Source organism: Python bivittatus, unplaced genomic scaffold (genome assembly GCF_059951505.1).
Source record: "Python bivittatus isolate LINGU-HERP-01145 unplaced genomic scaffold, Pbiv_v1 ctg000060_np1212, whole genome shotgun sequence".
In the NCBI taxonomy this organism is placed as follows: Eukaryota; Metazoa; Chordata; class Lepidosauria; order Squamata; family Pythonidae; genus Python; species Python bivittatus.
In genome coordinates, this window is record NW_028277044.1 from 15,402,849 (window position 1) to 15,426,346 (window position 23,498).

Sequence of the window (23,498 nt, forward strand, 5' to 3'; positions counted from 1 at the left end):
GCTCTGTTAACTTCCCTGAATTGTAGATGGCGGGGTAACTAAAGTATATTGATAGATACATCCAAGAGAAACAGCCTAGCTGAAGCAGGGCACCAGAGGCATGGAAGAATGCAGAACCAATGTTGAATTGGCTAGTGAGTAGGCCTGCCTGCCCACATATTTCACCTTATGTCTGCTTCTTCTGTAGAGTAGTAATGGCTTTCAAGGAGCAAAGTAACAAGCAACAATAATAATAAAGCTAGAAGAATTAGCATGGGTTTATATGATTTCAGGGGCTCCTGCAGGGGGGCCAAAACAGGCAAGTTGGCGGGCACAGTGTCACTATCATGTCTGTTTTAACATGCATACACCCCAGAGACACTACTGATAGATTCCCTTGACTACTTCCGGCTAAATATGTGAACTGGTTCCACTGAAAAACTGTTGCATTTTGATTTGATGTGCAAGATTCCTTACTGTTTGGTCGTGTTTAAGATCCGTGACAAACTATGGCTAAAATTTAGTTATCACTTGATGTTTATTTTATGTATTGATTTACAGTTATTTGTATACCACCTGCTTGAGTGGCTCTGGGTAGCTTATTATAGTGAAGATGGCTAAGTGTTTTTTCAGTATTAACCAGTTTGCATGAATTATTACTTTTTGTTTATGTTAATGAAATCAAAGTAAGTTCAGCACTGCTTACTGTAGTACAGAATTTGAAGTGAATATTAGGTAGAATTACCATGGTAGTATATAGATAACTTATGTTTTGACTCTTGTTTTATACATAAAGAGAAAGCACTGCATTAAAAATAACTTTATTTTACAAAAAATATTTTAATTTAATTGCTCTTGGTCAGAAAAATCTATTGGTAAAAAACTGCAGATTGAGTATTTTTTTGCATGTAAATGTACAAGGAAAAGTAAAACTCAAATTCTTTGTTTAACAGTTGTTTCTCTCATTCTCATTTATTTTCGTGCTTATTGGTTTTACTGAGTCCAAGATTGCTAGTAAGTAATCTTGAAGTCACTAATTAACAGATAATCTATCTAGCAGTTACTTAAAAAGATCTAGTGAAGTAAGAGCTTGCTTAACAATAGTAGTTGGAAGTTCACTGGCCTGCTTGAATTATATTTAAGGAGGACCATCTATTTTTAAAAAATCATTTTATAAATGTCCCTAAAATACAAATAAACAGAATTAGATTGTATTATGTTTTGCAACCTAATATAACTACATAGATAACAGATGTTTATAGGTCTCTTCATTTCTGTAAAATCTCAACAATCATATTTTATGCCAGTGTATTAAGAACTATCAAAACTATTGCATTTATGTTACCTTGAGGAAAGACTTATAAGGCGTGTAAAGGGAAAATCTGCCTTTATTGAAAAATAAAAATTCATTTGAAGCATATTTATCAGAGCATGTGCAATTTTTATTATAATTTATATACATATTTTATTAAAACTCTTCTGTGAAGCTCAGACTCTAAGCATATCATGATTTCAGAATTCTGTTAAAGTCATCATTTCTTTTCTCTCTGCCTTTGCTTCAAAAGTATGAGATCTGGGGAATTTATTTCCAAATGTGAACTTCCCTTTCCAGTAAAAGAACTGTTCCATCACAAAGCTCCTTAAGAGAAGCAGCTATCAGGTGACCTGTGATGTTCTCTCAAGCTGAAAAGAGATGGCTCTACTTGATAGGTTACCATTTGTTAAAGAAGGGTTCCTTAAGGGAGGCTTTTGACATGCCACTCCATGAGAGGTTTGGAATTAATTTGTTTTGAAAATTGGGTATTTAAATTTGCTCAGGGATTGCCTTCATACTCTGAATAACTCAAGTCTGTAAATTCAATGTAAGTTCGTTTATGATCATAAAATAGAAAAGCAAGAATATGCTAGTAAAAGCTAACCTTTGCCGGATGGTTGAAAGACACACTGGCTTTAAATGTAATTTGAAGAAAGGCATTGTGTCCCACTGAGCTAGAAGTTTACAGTGAAAGGCAATGTGTTTTAAAGCAAGGCTCACAGATGTACTGAGTCTTCAGTACATTGAGTTATTGCAATATGACCTTGAATCCAGTCGTTTTGCTTCACAAGGATATTGCAGAATTACGGTATCTTTTGAAGAAAAGCAAAGGTGTGTCTGTCTTTAATGTTTTTTCCCTCTTGCTCTTTGTTGTCCTCCCACTGACTTTATTGTACTAACATAACTCGTGTGTTTTAGTAATTTTTGTACATTGTTAGATTATTCTGCCTCCTCTATAAGCCAAGGGAGCTTATTTTCCTTTTGTAAAACTAAAGGGTACATTGTTTATGTATAGTAGAGAACCGTTTAAAATTCATTTGCATTTATTACTTAGAATGTTGTTTAAGTTATTTGCTACAGGATCACGTGAACAGAATGATTGTACATAGTTGGTTCCTTTAAAAACCCTTCTCTGTCTTGCAACATGCTGTTTGAGACTAGTGCAAGCATGAGGATGTAGTGCTTTTAAATGTTTTTACTCCACTGTTTCTCAAACCTTTTAGCACAAAAAGTTCACTCACACAAACATCCATGTATTTAATTGAACTTAATTCAACTTTCCATGGTAATCTTGCCTTTTAAAAGGGTATAAATGAAGCATTGGAGACTCTCTTTGCAGTAAATAGTGAAGCTACAGTCCACTATGAAACTGAAAGCTTGTTTTTGTGGAAATTTGGGAGGAGGGGAAAGAGAAACCAAATACTGTACTGCTGATTCTGTTCACGTTGTTTGCCTTGTATTTTCTTTGGTGTGCATAACTGTTGCAGAGGAATACAGGATAGAGAGCTGTGTCATATCAGGTTGGTGATTTGCATTTTAAAATTTCTCCTTTCTAAATAATTCTGTTTAGAGTAAGAGGTTTTACATTAAATGACAGTCTAAGCCTCATTGTATAGGGAGAATGAACAGCTTTCTGTTTAGAGTAAGTTCCTCAGTATTCCCAGGGTATTTTGCATTCAAGGCAATGTTATCCTTTTTATAGTATAGTTTTTGCCGAATATAAGAGAGAATAAAAATCTGAGGCTAAATTAAACATCAATGAATAAGCTGAAAGATAGCTAATAAAAATTGAAATTTTAGCCATTTGTGCAAACTACAAGTTTGCAAGTACATTTTTATGGGAAATGGGATCAAACTGTTTTATGGGAATGAACTATTCAAATAAAATCTATTCAACTATTACTGCCAGCTGCTTTGGTATGAATCATATCAAAGAGAGTTTCTCTTAAATAATTGAGAGTAATCATAAAAATCTTATGCTTTTGGCTAGAATTACTGTTCAACCCAGTTTAAGTTGCCATGGGAGAAGGAAGGATCTTTTCATGTGCTTTTTCTGCAAATTGAGCTGCTGTTAAACAGCAGGTGAAATTTCATGAAACGTGCATATGAGTGTTATCATAATATATATAGATGAAGCTCTTTCAAAGCCACTTGGCAGTTCTGTGCTAACTCTATTAATCTTGACTGTCCTGAAGTTTTGAATTTGAAGTTTATTCATTGTACAAATACCATAAACTCTGAGAATACTCTTAGCCCCTTCTAAAACTTTATTGATAATTCAGATTTTATGCAAGAGAGCTCTCAGCATATTTACTGTTGGTTCAAAATAGAACAATAAGGATATGAGAGAGTCCCAACGTCTTTCATGGTCTACAGAACATTAGTAGACATACATGTGCATTTGAGTTTGACTTGCAGTAGGAACATGACCTTGTAGCTTTGCTTTTTTTGTTTTAGTTTTCAGTTGTGTTTAGTTTACAGGATCAATGTGAGTTCTCATAGCTCAGCTTTATAAAACCTCATTCCCCTGTTAAGTAAAGTGAGCAACATGTACAAATTTGAGAGGTAAATTCAGAATGAATTTTGAAATTTTCTTTGTAAGCCTCCCAGAGTTTTTGTAAGCCAGCTAGAGTCACTTGTGTGAGATCAGTGGCTATATTAAATAAATAAAGCATAAGTTCTCATAAGTGAACAGCACTAGATGCAACTTACTTATATTCTTACTTGTGATGTTTTAGAACAGAGTTTGTAATGGTCAGCTATTTTAGTAATTCCAGTATATTGGATCAGACTTCTTTCAATTGTTTGATGTAACATCCTTTTCTCATTGAAAATCCCAATGAGATTTAGCAGTTACAAATGGTTGCCAGTTCTTTACTGATCATATGCTTTCAAATACATGGAAATCACATTTTAACTTGCTGTTCAATAAATCTGTAGGACAGAATCTGTCTTTTTCAGACTGCGCCCATAAGTCCAACCTCCTGCTCAGAGTGCAGGAATCCAAATTAAAACATCACAGACAGGTATCTGTCTAACCACTGTTTCAATATGTATAGTGAAAGTGAACTAACCACCCCTCTGGATAGTTGATTCCTCTGTTATTACAGTTAGGATTTTTATTTTTCTAACTTTTAAGCAGAATTTGCCATTCTGTAACTTGAAATCCATTCTGTGTTTTGCACTTAGTCAAACCCTGTTTTGCATTATTCCTATCTGAGTGATCTCTACATAGAGATTGCAGGCACATTCAAAAGAAGAGGGTTTGCATCACCATGCTCTATTCACCATCCTGTAGTTTTGACTGCAGTGCTATGGGTGACATCTTTTCCAGTACCAGAAAAATATGGCCATATCCTATGCAGGCTTCATTTGAGTTATCATCTCAAGGCAAAAATAATGTCCCATTCCAAAAGTCTTTCCTTACTCACCTTACGTTCTAGTCCCCTGATCATCATCACTGTCTTTCTCTGAACCTGTTTCAGATTTAATCAGTTCTTCCTAAAGTGTGGTCCAAAAACTGCATACAGTATCTTGAGGTGAGATGTAACCCATGCTGAATAAAGCGAATCAATATTTTCTGAGTTTGAAACAATTTTTTATTTCTATTCTACCAAACATTGCAGTTGGAGTTTTTTGCAGCAATGTTACACTGCTGATGCTTATTTATTTTGCAATCAACTATTATTCCAAAATCTTTTTTTACTAGAGCTAAAAGCAAGCCAGATATTCCCCCATCCTGTACATGTATTTTTGTTTCCAAGTGAAGGACTTTGCATTTGTTTTTGTTAAATTTCATTATATTATTTTCAGACCATGCATTCAACCTGTTAAAACGGTTTTGAATTTTATTTCTCACTTCTAGGATATTAGCTGTCCTACCTCATTCTGTATCAAATTAGATACGCATTCTCTTCTTCATCCAAGTTGTAAATAGAAATGTTGAAAAATACAGGTCTCAAGACTGGCACCTCACTCTGATTTGATCAGAAACTATTTATAAACATATTTGAAGTAGAGTTTTTGAGCCAGCTACCTATTCTGATAACTGTCACGTTATTCAACATATAACTAGCTTTCTGATCCGAGTATCACTGGGTACCCAGTCAGATGTTTGCTGAAATCAAGAAGTGTCCGTTGTAATTTCTTCCTATAATCAGATTAATCTGGTAATTTTGTTTGTGGCAAATCTATGCTATCACTTGTAATTTGTTTGCCAATACAGTTCAATCATTTTATAATCAGCCTTAAAATCTTCCCAAATATTGATGTTGCCTAATTATTTTGTAGTTCCCTGGATCTTCCTTTTTTCCTGTTATTCCCATTATTGAAGACAGAAAGTTGCCTTCCTTCAATCATTGGATCCTTCGCCATTTTGTCATGATTTTTCAAAGGTGATACATAAACTTTTAGCTAGACCATCAGAAATTCATTTAGTACCCTAAGTATTCACTGATCATTTTACTGATAATCACTGCCTTAACCGTGTTATCCAAAATTTCCTTTTAGAATACACAGCTTCTTTTTGGAGAAGACTAAGAAAAAAATAGAATATGATAGCTCTGCATTTCCTTTGTTACTTGTCAGTATTTTGCCATCTTTACTGAGCAGCTAGTAAACTGATTCTTTTCTCTTCCTTGAGCTTTGGACATACAGTGGGGCAAAAAAGTATTTAGTCAGCCACCAATTGTGCAAGTTCTCCCACTTAAAAAGATGAGAGAGGCCTGTAATTTTCATCATAGGTATACCTCAACTATGAGAGACAAAATGGGGAAAAATCCAGAAAATCACATTGTCTGATTTTTAAAGAATTTATTTGCAAATCATGGTGGAAAATAAGTATTTGGTCACCTACAAACAAGCAAGATGTCTGGCTCTCACAGACCTGTAACTACTTCTTTAAGAGGCTCCTCTGTCCTCCACTCGCTACCTGTAGTAATGGCACCTGTTTGACCTTGTTAGCAGTATAAAAGACACCTGTCCACAACCTCAAACAGTCACACTCCAAACTCCACTATGGCCAAGACCAAAGAGCTGTCGAAGGACACCAGAAACAAAATTGTAGACCTGCACCAGGCTGGGATGACTGAATCTGCAATAGGCAAGCAGCTTGGTGTGAAGAAATCAACTGTGGGAGCAATAATTAGAAAATAGAAGACATATAAGACCACTGATAATCTCCCTTGATCTGGGGCTCCACGCAAGATCTCACCCCGTGGGGTCAAAATGATCACAAGAACGGTGAGCAAAAATCCCAGAACCACACAGAGGGACCTAGTGAATGACCTGCAGAGAGCTGGGACCAAAGTAACAAAGGCTACCATCAGTAACACACTATGCCGCCAGGGACTCAAATCCTGCAGTGCCAGACGTGTCCCCCTGCTTAAGCCAGTACATGTCCGGGCCCGTCTGAAGTTTGCTAGAGAGCATTTGGATGATCCAGAAGAGGATTGGGAGAATGTCATATGGTCAGATGAAACCAAAGTAGAACGTTTTTGTCTAAACTCAACTCGTCGTGTTTGGAGGAGAGAGAATGCTGAGTTGCATCCAAAGAACATACCTACTGTGAAGCATGGGGGTGGAAACATCATGCTTTGGGGCTGTTTTTCTCCAAAGGGACCAGGAAGACTGATCCGTGTAAAGGAAAGAATGAATGGGGCCATGTATCGTGAGATTTTGAGTGAACACCTCCTTCCATCAGCAAGGGCATTGAAGATGAAACGTGGCTGGGTCTTTCAGCATGACAATGATCCCAAACACACTGCCCGGGCAACGAAGGAGTGGCTTCGTAAGAAGCATTTCAAGGTCCTGGAGTGGCCTAGCCAGTCTCCAGATCTCAACCCCATGGAAAACCTTTGGAGGGAGTTGAAAGTCCGTGTTGCCCAGTGACAGCCCCAAAACATCACTGCTCTAGAGGAGATCTGCATGGAGGAATGGACCAAAATACCAGCAACAGTGTGTGAAAACCTTGTGAAGACTTACAGAAAACGTTTGACCTCTGTCATTGCCAACAAAGGATATATAACGAAGTATTGAGATGAACTTTTGATATTGACCAAATACTTATTTTCCACCATGATTTGCAAATAAATTCTTTAAAAATCAGACAATGTGATTTTCTGGATTTTTTTCCCCATTTTGTCTCTCATAGTTGAGGTATACCTATGATGAAAATTACAGGCCTCTCTCATCTTTTTAAGTGGGAGAACTTGCACAATTGGTGGCTGACTAAATACTTTTTTGCCCCACTGTATGTGAAAACTCTTATGTTTTTAGCATCCTTTGACAACTTGGGCTCATGCTGCAGCTTTCCTAATAACATCCTTCCTTCTGGGCTATAGGAGCACTTACTAAATTCACTTGTGGTAAGCTGAATCAGGTGAAATTATACAAGGTAAATAATTTTCAATTCAAAATCTGTTATTATAACATTGTAATTGATGTACAGTACTGTGCAAAAGTTTTAGGCAGGTGTGAAAAAATACTATAAAGTAAGAATGCTTTCAAAAATATATATTATAATTGTTTATGTTTATCAATTTAGAAAATGCAAAGTGAGTGAACAGAAGAAGAATCTAAATCAAATGAATATTTGGTGTGACTACCCTTTGCCTTCAAAACAGCATCAATTCTTCTAGGTACACTTGCACACAGTTTTGAAGGAACTCGGCAGGTAGGTTGTTCCAAACATCTTGGAGAAATAATCACAGATCTCCTGTGGATGTAGGCTGCCTCAAATCCTTCTGTCTCTTCATGTAATCCCAGACAAACTCAATGATGTTGAGATCAGGGCTCTGTGGGGGCCAAACCATCACTTCCAGGGCTCCTTGTTCTTCTTTATGCTGAAGATAGTTCTTAATGACATTGGCTGTATGTTTGGGGTCATTGTACTGCTGCAGAATAAATTTGGGGCCAATCACACGCCTCCCTAATGGTATGGCATGATGGATAAGTATCTGCCTATATTTCTCAGCATTGAGAACACCATCGATCCTGACCAAATCTCCAACTCCATTTGCAGAAATGCAGCCCCAAACTTGCAAGGAACCTCCACCATGCTTCACTGTTACCTGCAGACAGTTATTATTGTACCACTCACCAGCCCTTCGGCAAATAAACTGCCTTCTGCTACAGCCAGATCTTTCAAATTTGGACTCATCAGTCCAGAGCACCCCAGTTCATATGTTTTCATGCATAGTTGAGTCACTTAGCCTTGTTTCCACATTGGAGGTATGGCTTTTTGGCCGCAATTTTTCCATGAAGACCACTTCTGGCCAGACTTCTCCAGAAAGTAGGTGGGTGTACCTGGGTCCCACTGGATTCCACCAGTTCTGTGCTGATGGCACTGCTGGACATCTTCCGATGTCAAAGGGAAGTAAGCATGATGTGTCTTCCATCTGCTGCATTAAGTTTCCATGGCCAACCAGTGCATCTATAATCCTCCACATTGCCCATTTCTTTGTGCTTCTTCAAAAGAGCTTGAACAGCACATCTTGAAAGCCCAGTCTGCTTTGAAATGTTTGCCTGGAAGAGACCTTGCTGATGCAGTCTAACTACCTTGTGTCTTGTTGCTGTGTTCAGTCTTGCCATGGTGTATGACCTGTGACATGAAACTGTCTTCCACAACCTCACCTTAGTAGCAGAGTTTGGCTGTTCCTCACCCAGTTTTAAGCCTCCTACACAGCTGTTTCTGTTTCAGTTAATGACTGTGTTTCAATCTACATATGAAATTGATTATCATTAGCACCTGCTTGGTATAGTTGGTTAATCATACACCTGACTCTAATCCTATAAGATCCCTCACTTTGTGCAAGTGTACAAGTGTTATTCTGAGCCGCCCAAAGTCACCTGTTGGGGGAGATGGGTGGCATACAAGTTTAATAATTAATTAATAAATAAAGTGTAAGAATTGATGCTGGTTTGAAGCCAAAGGGTAGTCACACCAAATATTGATTTGATTTAGATTTTTCTTCTGTTTGCATTTTGTAAATTGATAAACATAAACAATTACAATATATATTTTTGAAAGCATTCTTACTTTACAGCATTTTTTCACACCTGCCTAAAACATTTGCACAGTACTGTATCTCAAATAATTGTTCTTATGCTTAACTTGGACTTAGTTGCAGTTCAGTAGATTTGAAAATAAATTATATTAGTGGAATCCCTAATGATTCCTCAACAATTATTTTTTGTTATTTTGTTATATATAGCATTTATAGATAATATAGATAACATTTAGCAACTAGAAGTTTCCTTTAAAACATTATAGTAGGTTAAAAGTCTATCATTTAATTGAGTACAGTATTTTCAATTCATGGAGAAGTTTTATTGTGTTAGCTTCCTATACCCAGATCTAGAAATCACATTTATGCATTAATCCCAATCTCCAGTGTGCTATTTTATTCATTGGTCACTCAACTTTCCTAGTTTGCAGAGAGACAATTCTTGATAATGTAGTTCTGTCACATATTCATCAATACTTGCATTCATTAAATTCATGCAAGCTTTTTTTTTTTTAGAAGCTTTAACTTCTGTTTTGGGCTTTAAAAAAGGCCTTTCTACCAATAATCTATTTTATGAAACCATGTTTTTCTATCATGACCACTACATATTTATTAAAAAGATATAAATTTTAAGCATGCAGTTATTGATTCAACAGAAAGCTTATATAATTTTCAGATACAATGTTTTGAAATGGCAATGCATTTGAAACAGTCCAGCAGGGTTAAAAAAGAAAAACTAAGATTGCAAAAAGAAGGAAAGTGGAGGTGAATATTTCTGTGGTTTTGCTGTTCCTTGAGTTTTGAAGCTAATAAATATGTTCAGTCTTTTTTCTTTGTCTCTGTTTTTGACCATTTCTATGTCTGAGTTCGTTAAGGAGAGCTTTGTAAGGGAATGTTAAGTGAAGAAGACCTAAATGACATCTGCTCCTTCAGTTCATTCAGTGTTTTGCAGTCATTTTCTACATAAAGGTCCCTACAGTCTAATCTTTTTCTAATTCCAGCCTCAGTTAAGAGTTAGGCCAGCTGCTGGTAGAGATGAGATGGAGCCCAAAAGGATATAAAATTAAAGATGGGCCTCAGGGCTTCAGTTCCCGTTTGCAGATGATGAATGCTATGCATTTAAGCTGTAATATAGTGAACATTCTTAAACAAAATGATGCTGTAAACTATTACAGAAGATTCCCTTGTTTTTTCTGAGTAGTAGTTCACTTCCAAGGCATGATTCTCAATTATGTGTTTTATGTACTTAAAATAGAACATTTATAATTAGGCTTTTTCTTTGGCTGTCCAATATCTCTGTTGTTAAGAATGCCAAAAATGTTGCAAGAAATAGTGTTTTCTTCCGTATTTGTTTATTGTATTACTTAGTAACAGGATTCAAAGATTCCTGACAGTTTAAAATCATAAAACAAATACCTTTAAAAGCATCCATATTAGTACTGATGGGGAGTTAATTATTGCCCATGCCTTCCCCAACAAAATGTGTTTCTGATGTGATGATGAGCTATTAGAATTCACTGCCTGTGTGGTCACTTCCTACACAGCTGGATATTCTGGAAATTCTACTTTCATCTGTCCAAAAGAAGAGAAGGAGGAGAGAAACATTCATTAACGAGTTAGGGAGAAGCCTTGTGTCCCTGCTTAATGAGTACTACCTTAGTTCCATATTTGCTGGGGACACTGTGTGAGTGAGAAGGCTCTCATCCTCTCTTTGCCTGTCAGATAACTAGCTGGAAATCTTACCTTGTCTAGCTTCGGTTCCAAGGTCAAGGTCTAGACGGCAGCAAACAGCTGCAGCCAGATAGCTTCTTAAAGTAGAGTTGGCAAGGATATCTGGGGAAAAATGTTTTCCCTTATGATGTTTTTTATTTTTTTTTATTTATTTATTTATTTATACGTACGTACGTACAATTTATTGGCTGCCCATCTCACTTTTTCCAAGCGACTCTGGGCGGTGTATAACAAGGTTAAAAAATTAATCAATACATTAAAAAGTATAAAAAATATAAAAAATCAAACTAAAGCAAAAATAAGCAAAGAGATGTTAAAAATAACAGAGCCACCTCACTAGATCACCCGTCCCCTGGGGTCCCCAGGCGTGCCAGCACAACCAAGTCTTCAGGGACCTCCAGAAACCCAACAGTGACAAGGGTTTGTTTTACATAGGGGATCAGGCCCTCACTTTTATGTTTTATGTTCTTTATGCTATTATGAGTTACACAGGGAATCAGGCTCTCACTTTTGGCATTTCTGTTGCTGTCTTCTGCTCCTGCCACCCCCATTAGCACTTTACTATGGACAAAGAATAGCTATTAGTTTGTAGTAGTGCTAAAGAATTTTACCAGCGCTAGTCTCAGTCTTGGCTATGCAAGATTTTTATCATCCTTGTTAGAACATCTATAATTTGTTCTTTAATTGTATGCTTTTATATGTCTCTCATAAGATTTATTTCAGTCATAGATATCACTACTACTCTTCTTAATTTTCCTGGCAATATTTTTCTGAAATGATGATTTGTTGATGTTAGCTGTAATAGATAACATATGGAGATGAAAGCAGTTGAACTAGGAGAGTATTTTTTACCTGTGAGCTACAGAAAGAGAGAGAAACAAAGTAGGTAACACCCTCCCGTCAAAACAGTACCACACAGGGAGGCTGGCGTTTTGCTGACAAGGGTTTTTCAAGTTACAGCCAACAGAGAAAGAAACAGAAGTAAATTAAATCTTCATTTGGTAATAACAGGGGGGAAAAACCCATCTTATTTCTCTTTCCTGCTATTTCTTTGAAACCAAGCTAGCTGAGAGAAACTAAAGTGATTAACACTGCCTGGTAACAATGTGTGAATATGCCCTTTCTTGGTTTCTTCTCAAGTGTTCTCCCATCCAGCATTCCTTATGCAAGATTGAGCTATAGCTTTTTCAGCTTAGTCCCTTGTGGAAACAATAAGGTCACTGTAACCTGATCCTTCTTTGTTGCTACTCTCTATATTATCTCACTATTCTCCATGGTCACCATGTTAAATTTTATCAAACTACGGCTTCTAATAATCCCCCCAAAATTAACAATTGGAGCCCTCTCCAATACATCTCTGTTGCTATGTGTCTGTGCTCTCATATATGTTAAGCAAAACTACTCTTTTGCTGCACAGGCAGTCTTGAAAGCTACTAAAGATGATCATGGATACATGCAGCAGTAGTTGCTGATTTTTTCATTGTAGGTATAAATATCCATTTTTAAAAACTGAGTATTCAGTTTCCAATATGAAAATATTATCCTTGTAGAAAGTATTATGAGAATGGTGCTGTCCATGGTACATCTCTAGTTAGCTTAGTGAGCTAGATTATAATTCATGTTTACATTATTAAACATCTCCCTATAATTGTATTGAAGTAACCCTATTATAATTAGTATTTTGATTTATAGATTCAGTATTACATAGCTGATAAGTTTATGTGAGATAATAAAACCTGTTAGTTGATGTTATATTTATCAGCACCCATGTTCAAAACTGTGAGATTTGTCTTACTGTACTTGTCTTACTGTCTGTTTAGTATGACTTACATTTTTCATGCAAAATGCACAGATCAAGAATAAAGTGCCACACCCCGTGAAAGAAACTGGTATTACTTCTGGTTTCAACACTGCTGTGTTTTACATATTGCTTACATCAGAAAAATGTAATGTAATGCTGGACTTCCCTATTACTTTTATTCTCCCCCTGAAATCCATAGATTTGTCATGCCACAAACTCATGACACAGTACTTCTGCTTTTTAATATTCTTATGTATTTTCACTTTGTTTTCTTCAATGTCTTCCTCAATGCGGACAACATAGTCTGTCAGATTTGCTGAACTGTGATTTCCAATAGCCTTAGTCAGAACTAAGAATTAATCTTTAATATGAAGAAAGAACAGTAATTGCAATGCATTTTGGGAGTTTTTTTTAAATTCTGGGAGTTGAAGTCCACGCATCTTAAAGTTGCTAAGAGAGAGAAACACTATTCTATATTGTGGGATTCTGAGACTTCTGCTTTCTTCCTTTTTTCTCTCTGGTACATTGGTTGCATTATTAACAGCTAAGGAAATTATTGGCATCAGGAGTTTATCCATAAGAGCCGTTATGAGTTATAATAAATATAACAGCTCTCTAATGAGCGGGCCCTAAATGGCACATACACTGTTCTTTCTGTACATAACTACATTTCAATTTTTTTCCTTCATGGTTGTTGAAGGAAAAGTTCAACCCTGGTGATTGCACTCTTCAGGTGAAAAGTGATGCCACTAGAAGTTTGTGGCTTTGCACACATAGAGATATAGTATCTTTGGACTGCATCTTTTCCAAACGTGCAAAATGTGCATTTAGAAGTAATAAACTGAAAACTGTGTCTTCACCTATGTGGATTTTCTGAGCCTTGATAGGATGGTAATAGTGTCATTTACACATAAATATGCTTAAATACCACTAGCTTATATAAAACATCATTTTCTCGTTATTGGAAGAGTCTTTCTGTTAACTAAAACACATTTAATGATTGAGTGTTTTGCTTCATAAGTACTTTGAGAGAGATGAGGGACTCTTCTGTGTCAGAATAATTCTTTTGCTTATGGACCTCATCTTTCAACATGTGTTCCGTGATTTTATGCTATCTTATTTTAGAACACCCATTGCCAGCCTCTGATTCTGCTGCCTGAGAATTAGATTCCTTACGGTACTGTGGCATTACTGTATGGTGTTGGTAGTTAGATTTTAACACTGCCAACTTTAGTATATACCTTTGATTGTATCAACAGATTTAAACTGACATTGAGTATGGTTGTGAAATCATAACATAGCAATGTTTTCAGTAAACAAAGATATACGTGTGAGCCATGGAATTGATTTGGGGAGTATATTTTGTTTCAGATGAAATCATGCATCAGGATATTGTTCCCCTCTGTGCTGAAGATATTGAAGACCAGCTAAGAAAAAAGTTTGCATATCTTTCAGGTAAGAATTAGAAAAATTGTACTGGACTTTCTACTGATAAGTGTGTCTGTGTATAAGATCACCTCTTTTCCTAGTAATCATCCTATTTCTTTAATTCCTTTGATAAAACATTAAAATGTCAGAACTGAAATAGTGAGTTGAAATCCCATCAATGAAATTCTCTAAATGATTTAAATTTTTTGAAGAAATTAATATTCTTCTAGATCCTAGCTTGGTGTGGGAATTAAATATTATGTCCTCACAGTGCTACATTCTGAAGTCCTTATATTGTAGGCCATCCTTCCCAATCTGAGCATCCTAAATATGAGGAATTTAACTCCTAACTCTCAACCACCCTGGCTAGTGAACAGGAAAGTGCTGACAGAAAGAATGCCAGCTGATAATTGAGGGGGGGGGAATTGAAAACTAGGCATGATGCAGAATGATATGGCATGAAGTTGCCAGAAAAGGGGTTCAGAAGTTGAGAACAATAGAAATTTAAAAAGTAAAATGAATCACCACGTTGGAAGAAGTAATTTCCTAGTTTAATTTGAGAAAGTGTTTTAAAATGTTCCCATCCATTAAAAACGGGGGGGGAAACCGATCAAAACAATGTTTTCATCCAATTAGCAGATTCTTTCTCAGCTAGTTCTTAATTTGAAACAAAATATTAATTCTACTAATAATATTTCCAAAGTAAATGAACTTCATTGCTCCCATACTACGAGTGGTAAAGAGCTGTGCTTATATGACAGTGTGGTTGAAATAGATAATATTGTCCTGGAATTAATATTCTAGGTCAAAGTCTGGATGATTTAAAAGAACCCTGCAGGATTGTTCACCCTACAACATGTTTGACTATTAAAACTTTACCTTAGATTGAAGAACTGTAATAATGCAGTCTGCTATTAATATTGCAAGCCATACATGGGGCTGAAAACAGGTCACAATGTAGGTCATCTTTCCTGTCTTCAGAACAAATCAACTATTGATTTGCAGCAGAAACAGATATGTATTTATTTGATTGATTGATCAGGCTGTCAACCTGACTCTGGACAGTGTACAGATTAAAAACTGATACAGTCACTTAAAACAAAAAATAAATATAACAATAAACATAATGGAAATAGACACTGCATATCAGATAGACACACGCTGACCTATCCCAGAACTTGGCGGGGGAAAACAAATTTTCACCAATTGTTTAAAGGCTTGCAGAGTCAGGGCAGTCTGAACCTCTGGGGGATATTATTCCAAAGGATAGACTCCACAAAAGAGAAGGCGCACTTCTAACTCCCGTTAGATCACACTGCTTAATGGATGGGACACAAACATGCCTATTCTGTCAGATCTTATGGGGCAGGCAGAATGGGGGACAGAGGCAGTCCCTCAGATAGCCATGCCCTATTCCATAAAGGGCTTTGTAAGTGATAACCAGCACCTTGAATTCCACCTGGAAGCCTATTGGTAACTGGTGCAGTTCGCATAGCAGAGGTGTTACATGGGCAAACCAAGATGCACCCATAACTAATCATGCCACTATGTTTTGGATCAGCTATAACTTCTGAGTGTTCTTCAAGGGCAGCCCCACATACAGTGGGGCAAAAAAGTATTTAGTCAGCCACCAATTGTGCAAGTTCTCCCACTTAAAAAGATGAGAGAGGCCTGTAATTTTCATCATAGGTATACCTCAACTATGAGAGACAAAATGGGGAAAAAAATCCAGAAAATCACATTGTCTGATTTTTAAAGAATTTATTTGCAAATCATGGTGGAAAATAAGTATTTGGTCACCTACAAACAAGCAAAATCTCTGGCTCTCACAGACCTGTAACTACTTCTTTAAGAGGCTCCTCAGTCCTCCACTCGTTACCTGTAGTAATGGCACCTGTTTGACCTTGTTATCAGTATAAAAGACACCTGTCCACAACCTCAAACAGTCACACTCCAAACTCCACTATGGTCAAGACCAAAGAGCTGTTGAAGGACACCAGAAACAAAATTGTAGACCTGGGAAGACTGAATCTGCAATAGGCAAGCAGCTTGGTGTGAAGAAATCAACTGTGGGAGCAATAATTAGAAAATAGAAGACATATAAGACCACTGATAATCTCCCTTGATCTGGGGCTCCACGCAAGATCTCACCCCGTGGGGTCAAAATGATCACAAGAACGGTGAGCAAAAATCCCAGAACCACACAGAGGGACCTAGTGAATGACCTGCAGAGAGCTGGGACCAAAGTAACAAAGGCTACCATCAGTAACACACTATGCCGCCAGGGACTCAAATCCTGCAGTGCCAGACGTGTCCCCCTGCTTAAGCCAGTACATGTCCGGGCCCGTCTGAAGTTTGCTAGAGAGCATTTGGATGATCCAGAAGAGGATTGGGAGAATGTCATATGGTCAGATGAAACCAAAGTAGAACGTTTTTGTCTAAACTCAACTCGTCGTGTTTGGAGGAGAGAGAATGCTGAGTTGCATCCAAAGAACATACCTACTGTGAAGCATGGGGGTGGAAACATCATGCTTTGGGGCTGTTTTTCTCCAAAGGGACCAGGAAGACTGATCCGTGTAAAGGAAAGAATGAATGGGGCCATGTATCGTGAGATTTTGAGTGAACACCTCCTTCCATCAGCAAGGGCATTGAAGATGAAACGTGGCTGGGTCTTTCAGCATGACAATGATCCCAAACACACTGCCCGGGCAACGAAGGAGTGGCTTCGTAAGAAGCATTTCAAGGTCCTGGAGTGGCCTAGCCAGTCTCCAGATCTCAACCCCATGGAAAACCTTTGGAGGGAGTTGAAAATCCGTGTTGCCCAGCGACAGCCCCAAAACATCACTGCTCTAGAGGAGATCTGCATGGAGGAATGGGCCAAAATACCAGCAACAGTGTGTGAAAACCTTGTGAAGACTTACAGAAAACGTTTGGCCTCTGTCATTGCCAACGAAGGATATATAACAAAGTATTGAGATGAACTTTTGATATTGACCAAATACTTATTTTCCACCATGATTTGCAAATAAATTCTTTAAAAATCAGACAATGTGATTTTCTGGATTTTTTTCCCCATTTTGTCTCTCATAGTTGAGGTATACCTATGATGAAGATTATAGGCCTCTCTCATCTTTTTAAGTGGGAGAACTTGCACAATTGGTGGCTGACTAAATACTTTTTTGCCCCACTGTAGAACACATTGCAGTAATCCACATGCAGGGTGACCAAGGTATGAATGACCACGAGAAGGGGCATCCATTCCAGGAAAGGGTGCATTTGGCACATTAGATGAATCTGTGAAAAGAATTTCCTGGCCATAGCTGCCACCTGCTCTTTGAGTCCACAGGAACCCCCAGATTGCCACCTAATTTAGAAACAAAAATGGAGAATCCTTGGCACAGGAAGAACCATGCACGCATAGCCACTTTGTCTTATGAGGATTAAAGCTGTTGCTCCCCATATGGATCCATGCAACCTTCAGGCACTGGAACAAGACCTCAGCAGCATCACTTCATCAACCAGGAGTCAAAATATACAACTGTTAATATCAGCATAGAGAGCCAGTTTGGTGTAGTGGTTATAGCATCAGGCTAGAAACCAGGAGACTGTAAGTTCTAGTCCTGCCTTAAGCATGAAGTGAAGCTGGGTGACCTTGGGCCAGCCACTCCTTCAGCCCTAGAAAGTAAGTGATGGCAAATCGCTTCTGAAAAACCTTGCCAAGAAAAATGCAGCGACTAATCCATGCAGTCACGGGAGTCAACTGACTTGAACTTGCTCACACACAATATCAGCATACTGATGATGTCTAACCAATGCTGATGGATGACCTTGCCCAGATGCTTCATGTTGAATGGGGGGAGGGGGCAAGAGCATTGAGCTTTGAGGCACCCCACAAACCTGAGGTTTGGGGCTGGACCACTTCCTTCTTGTCAACACTGACTGGCATTGGCCAAGAAGAAAGCAGAAGTACTGCAGCACTGTGCCTCCCATTCCCAAACCATGTAATCAGTCCAGAAGGATACCATGATTGGTGGTATCAAAAGCTGCTGAGAAATCAAGAAGAACTGGATGGTCACATCATTCCATTCTGGTTCTGCCAGGGCCCTGTGGGGCTGTAGCCCAGCCACTTTCGTTGCTCATCAGTCCATAATATCCTTCTCTGTCTCTTCTGTCATTCTCGTTTGCTTACTCTGCGTGCTTTTAATTGTGGATATTTATCCCATTTGTTATCTAGGGTACTATCAAATGTAACCAAAATGCTGTTCCTTTATCCCTAGTATTGAAGGAAACTCATTTGCTTTTTCTTTGGCCCTACTATGCTCACCTTAGATTCCATTTAACCCCAGAATTAATCTTCGGAAGATTTTTTTTTTCTTTCTTCCCTTTCCTTTTAAAATTCTTTTTGCTTTTCAGTTGGTGCTTCTTTTGTTGCTATCTTCTCTTGTGCACTTGATGGTTCTTTTCTTTCTATTGATTTCTCTCTTTGATTTCAACAGTATTTAACAGCTGAGTATTTTGCCACCAAATTAAACTTTGAGCTCCAGGTCTTTCTTAAGCAGTCCTTTAGAGCCCTTTCACAAAGGATTGTTTCTGCTCTTAATCTTCCTTTTGTGTGCTCCCCTCCATGAAAAATCAGAAGTGTACTAGTCTGATAAAAGCACCTAGAAAAGCTAGGAGAGATGTTAAGGTACAACCTGCTAGGGTGGCCATTTTGATGGCATATATATATCAGCTGTACTTCTGTTTTTGGGCCCTGCTAGCTAAAATCTGTTGCATTGTTAAGAAAAGTTAGAAATGATCTCAGTGAAGAAATATATCACCATGTTAAAAGAAACCTGAATTAAAATGAAATGATGAAATGTAAGAGCTAAAACCAATTCAAAATTTAAACCAAATTTATAAAACTTGGAGAAGTAAAAAGGTCTTTGCATTACAAAGCTCAAAGATGTACATTTTAAAGATAAAATGCTTTTTATATCTTCTATTTCCCCCTGTGCCAATGGGAGATTAAAAAATGTAGCCAGCCAGAGATACACAAATGCTGATATTGGAGAGATGTGTAATTGTCTCCCAAATTTATCATATATTCCACTTTGTTCCAATACAAATGTACAGCCTGATCTGAATTGGAATATAGTGCTTTCAGGCTGGTGATTTCAAGTGTCTTGTACAAATCCAGTCCGTAAGCAAAGCAGACATTTCCCTTTTGAAGTGAACTTTTCTGGCAGTGGGCAAAACAACTCTAATTTTGCTGAAAATCAATTATATAATTTGTGCCTTGGTGTTCATTTTGTATCTATAATATTGGTATTGATTTTGATCCACCTGGATGGGGCTGTCACTACAAACAATCAGTAGAGATCAATTCACCTATTTTCATATTAGTGCTTTTAAACAACATGATAAGCTTTGTTCTGGGAATGAAATTTGTTTGTCTTTTTAGGCGGGCGAGGAAGAGATGGCTGTCCTGTCATCACTTTTCCCGAATATTCCACATTCAGTGAAATTCCAGAAAAGGAGTTTCAAAGTGTTTTGACATATCTCACTAATATTCCCAGGTAAGGTTCCCAGGTACAATTGGGCAATCTGTGCAATCTACTAAAAGGTCCCCAAAATTTTTGACTCACGGAATGCACACTTTTGTGGCTTTTTGGTTAGGCAATGCAAGCCAAAAGGAATTTTTAATGGTATAATGGTAGACAATTACAGAAAGAAAAGAACACTGTCAATACAAAGCAAGCCATACTATTATTTGAAAGAAGTTGGGAGGAGGGGTTTGATTAGATAGATAGATAGATAGATAGATAGATAGATAGATAGATAGATAGATAGATAGATAGATAGATAGATAATTTTTTAACAAGTTTAACCAAAAAAAATACAAAAAAAGAAGCAATAACAAGCTAAACTCAGAAAAAAGGAAAAACTGACAAAAAAGAGATTACAAACTATCTATACATATCAAATATCCAAATATTAAACAGTACATAACTTCTAAATCTAAATGAAAGAAAATAATATATGACAGTACTCTACTATTATAAAATGTCATGAAATCTATCCCTGAAGAAAATATATTGTGTCATTTTTGATTAGTAGATAAAATTGCCTTTTCAAAAACAGATAAATTATACATCTCTTGAATTCAGTCCTTAATACCAAGAATAATGCTACTTGTCCTTTTCTCAAAATAATTCTCTTAGCAATACCCCAGACAGATATAACCCATAACTCCTAAGAGATAGTCACATTCCAAAGTAAACAATGTCATCTTATATTAGAAGCTTCCAATATCCGTTAATCTCACTGATGTCATTTTCTTCCAAAAATCAGAAGTGCTTATGTCAGCCAGAATTTTTAAGCACTAAAAGCACTTAGCAGCTTAAAAAGTACCAGTTCAGTTAATTACAGGTTTTTTTCCTGTAAAAGAAATGTCTCTTTTTCAAAATGACTGAGTTGGAAGAAATGGGTAAATGTAATAAAATGCAACGGGGAGGGGTCAAGAGAATGATGCTGCTCCTCACTGCTGGAAAATATTAATTGAAATAGGTAACTCTCATGTTACAAGTCTTAACACAGAACTTGTGGATATATATATAGTGACATGATGTCTTTGAACTTGTCTTCACTCAGATTTCCAATAATATATTATTGTGCCCTGATTTTCTCAGTGTCAGAAATGTAAATTTTTAGATTGTACTGAATTCAGTTTCTGTAGAAACTACTAGAAATATCAACATCGAATTAATTTCCTTTATACACATTGATCCTTTATTTTACTCATTCTAGAAGGAATTACTCATGTTCAGAAACTCAGCAGGAAGTTGAGTGGGAAACTGAGTCTTGTTTTTGGTTTCATATGCTATCTCTGAACACAAAATAGAGAAAACTTTTTTTTTTTTTTTGGTATTATCACATCATAGGAATACATATGACAGTTTCTCCTACTTGCTCATTCTGATACTACTATGAAAATTATTGCAATTTTTATGAATTTTAGGAAATAAAGTATGTTAATCTTGTATATATGCAGAGCAGTTTTTTAGTATTAAGGATGTGTTATAAGAGGCTATCAGGTGTTATGGTTAATTTAGGTTTGAGATTGCTCATAGCAATAAAAATAACCAAAAGCAGAAATGGAGACGTCATATTCATACCATATATTCTCCCTTGGCATGCCATGTCTGGTCTGAAAAAAAATCAGACAGCCACCAAATAACTGCAGAAAAATACAGAAAATCTTTGCTATCATCTAGTGATAATCTAGAGATTTGAAGCCCTGGTACAGTGTGCCTAGAAGCCAGTTTGGTGTAGTGGCTGGCCCAAAATCACCCAATGAAACGTTGTGACTGAAGACCTAATCTGAGTCTTCCCATAGACAGTTCAACATTATAATATTCTATGTACGTACTGGCTCCCTACCAATTGAATGCTATAATACACTCAGTGTGCATGAGTATGTACGTTTATATGTAGGTGGAATAATTTCCATTTAGATTAAATCTAGGAATATCTTCACAATATTCGTTTCTGTCAATAACTCCAGATATAATCTGGGGGGGGGGAATTCTCTGTATGAGAGTATTTGCTATTATTGCTGTACTTCCTTGACTTCCTTATCTCTTTCTCCAAATTATTTTCAGCCTGCCATTAAATACCATTTACCTGGGAATGAGCCTCAGTTAAGTTCCGAGGAGAAACAGGGAAATGGTTAGGAGATTCTACTGCCTGAGAGTGAGAGTAGAGAGGCAACCTGTTTCAATACTTTTTATTTTGGGTCTGATATTTCTATCAGTAATTTTATGGAGATATGTGCTCATGTGAAGTACTTTTTATTCATTGGATTTTCAACTTTAATAAATAACTAAAAGCAACAAGAAAAAAAGCAGATTTAAACAGTTTTAAAAGATTTGGATAAATAACAGTGTATTTCCTCAGAGCCCAGAAGGTAACTCCTGACAATGCCTGGGAAAAGTTCAATAAATGACATGCCATTGGTGAAAGTGCCATTGTCTTATTTGCCATGTTTGGTACTGAAGTACTTTGGACAAAGTTCTTAGCAATACTTTTAGTTTTATGTGAAGGTAGGTAATTGTTCAGAAAGTTGCATGCAGAGCTATATCAATCTTTAAATGTCACAACTATAGTCAGGTCCAGAAGTATTGGGACATCGACACAATTCTAACATCTTTGGCTCTATACACCACCACAATGGATTTGGAATGAAACAAACATAATGTGTGTTAACTGCAGACTGTCAGCTTTAATTTGAGGGTATGTACATCCAACTCAGGTGAACGGTGTAGGAATTACAACAGTTTGCATATGTGCCTCCCACTTGGTAAGGGACCAAAAGTAATGGGACAATTGGCTTCTCAGCTGTTCCATGGCCAGGTGTGTGATATCCCCTCAGTACCCCAATTACAATGTGCAGATAAAAGGCCCAGAGTTCATTTCAAGTGTGCTATTTGCATGTGGAATCTGTTGCTGTCAACTCTCAAGATGAGATCCAAAGAGCTGTCACTATCAGTGAAGCAAGCCATCATTAGGCTGAAGAAACAAAACAAACCCATCAGAGAGATAGCAAGAACATTAGGCGTGGCCAAAACAACTGTTTTGAACATTCTCAAAAAGAAGGAACGCACCGGTGAGCTCAGCAACACCAAAAGACCTGGGAGACAACGGAAAACAACTCTGGTGGATGACCGAAGAATTCGTTCCCTGGTGAAGAAAACACCCTTCACAACAGTTGGCCAGATCAAGAACACTCTCCAGGAGGTAGGTGTATGTGTGTCAAAGTCAACAATCAAAAGAAGACTTCACCAGAGTGAATACAGAGGGTTCACCACAAGATGTAAACCATTGGTGAGCCTCAAAAACAGGAAGGCCAGATTAGAGTTTGCCAAAGGATATCTAAAAAAGCCTTCACAGTTCTGGAACAACATCCTATGGACAGATGAGACCAAGATCAACTTGTACCAGAGTGATGGGAAGAGAAGAGTATGGAGAAGGAAAGGAACTGCTCATGATCCTAAGCATACCACCTCATCAGTGAAGCATGGTGGTGGTAGTGTCATGGCATGGGCATGTATGGCTGCTAATGAAACTGGTTCTCTTGTATTTATTGATGATGTGACTGCTGACAAAAGTAGCAGGATGAATTCAGTGTTTCGGGCAATATTATCTGCTCACATTCAGCCAAATGCTGCAGAACTCATTGGACGGCACTTCACAGTAC

The 23,498-nt window shown here is 37.3% G+C and overlaps 1 protein-coding gene across 4 annotated transcripts in view; it reads left to right on the forward strand.

Annotated features, from left to right (window-relative positions):
• MCF2L (MCF.2 cell line derived transforming sequence like) overlaps positions 1 to 23,498 on the forward strand; it is a 120,679-nt gene that overhangs the window by 48,714 nt on the left and 48,467 nt on the right. For 3 of the 4 annotated variants that reach the window (XM_025163239.2, XM_088136533.1, XM_025163235.2), the window contains 2 exons: positions 14,204 to 14,287; positions 19,704 to 19,818. In XM_025163239.2, the coding sequence (XP_025019007.2) occupies positions 14,204 to 14,287; positions 19,704 to 19,818 (199 nt within the window). Of the gene's footprint in view, positions 1 to 2,059; positions 2,126 to 14,203; positions 14,288 to 19,703; positions 19,819 to 23,498 lie in introns of those variants that run through there. The other variant, XM_025163236.2, reaches the window with a different exon arrangement.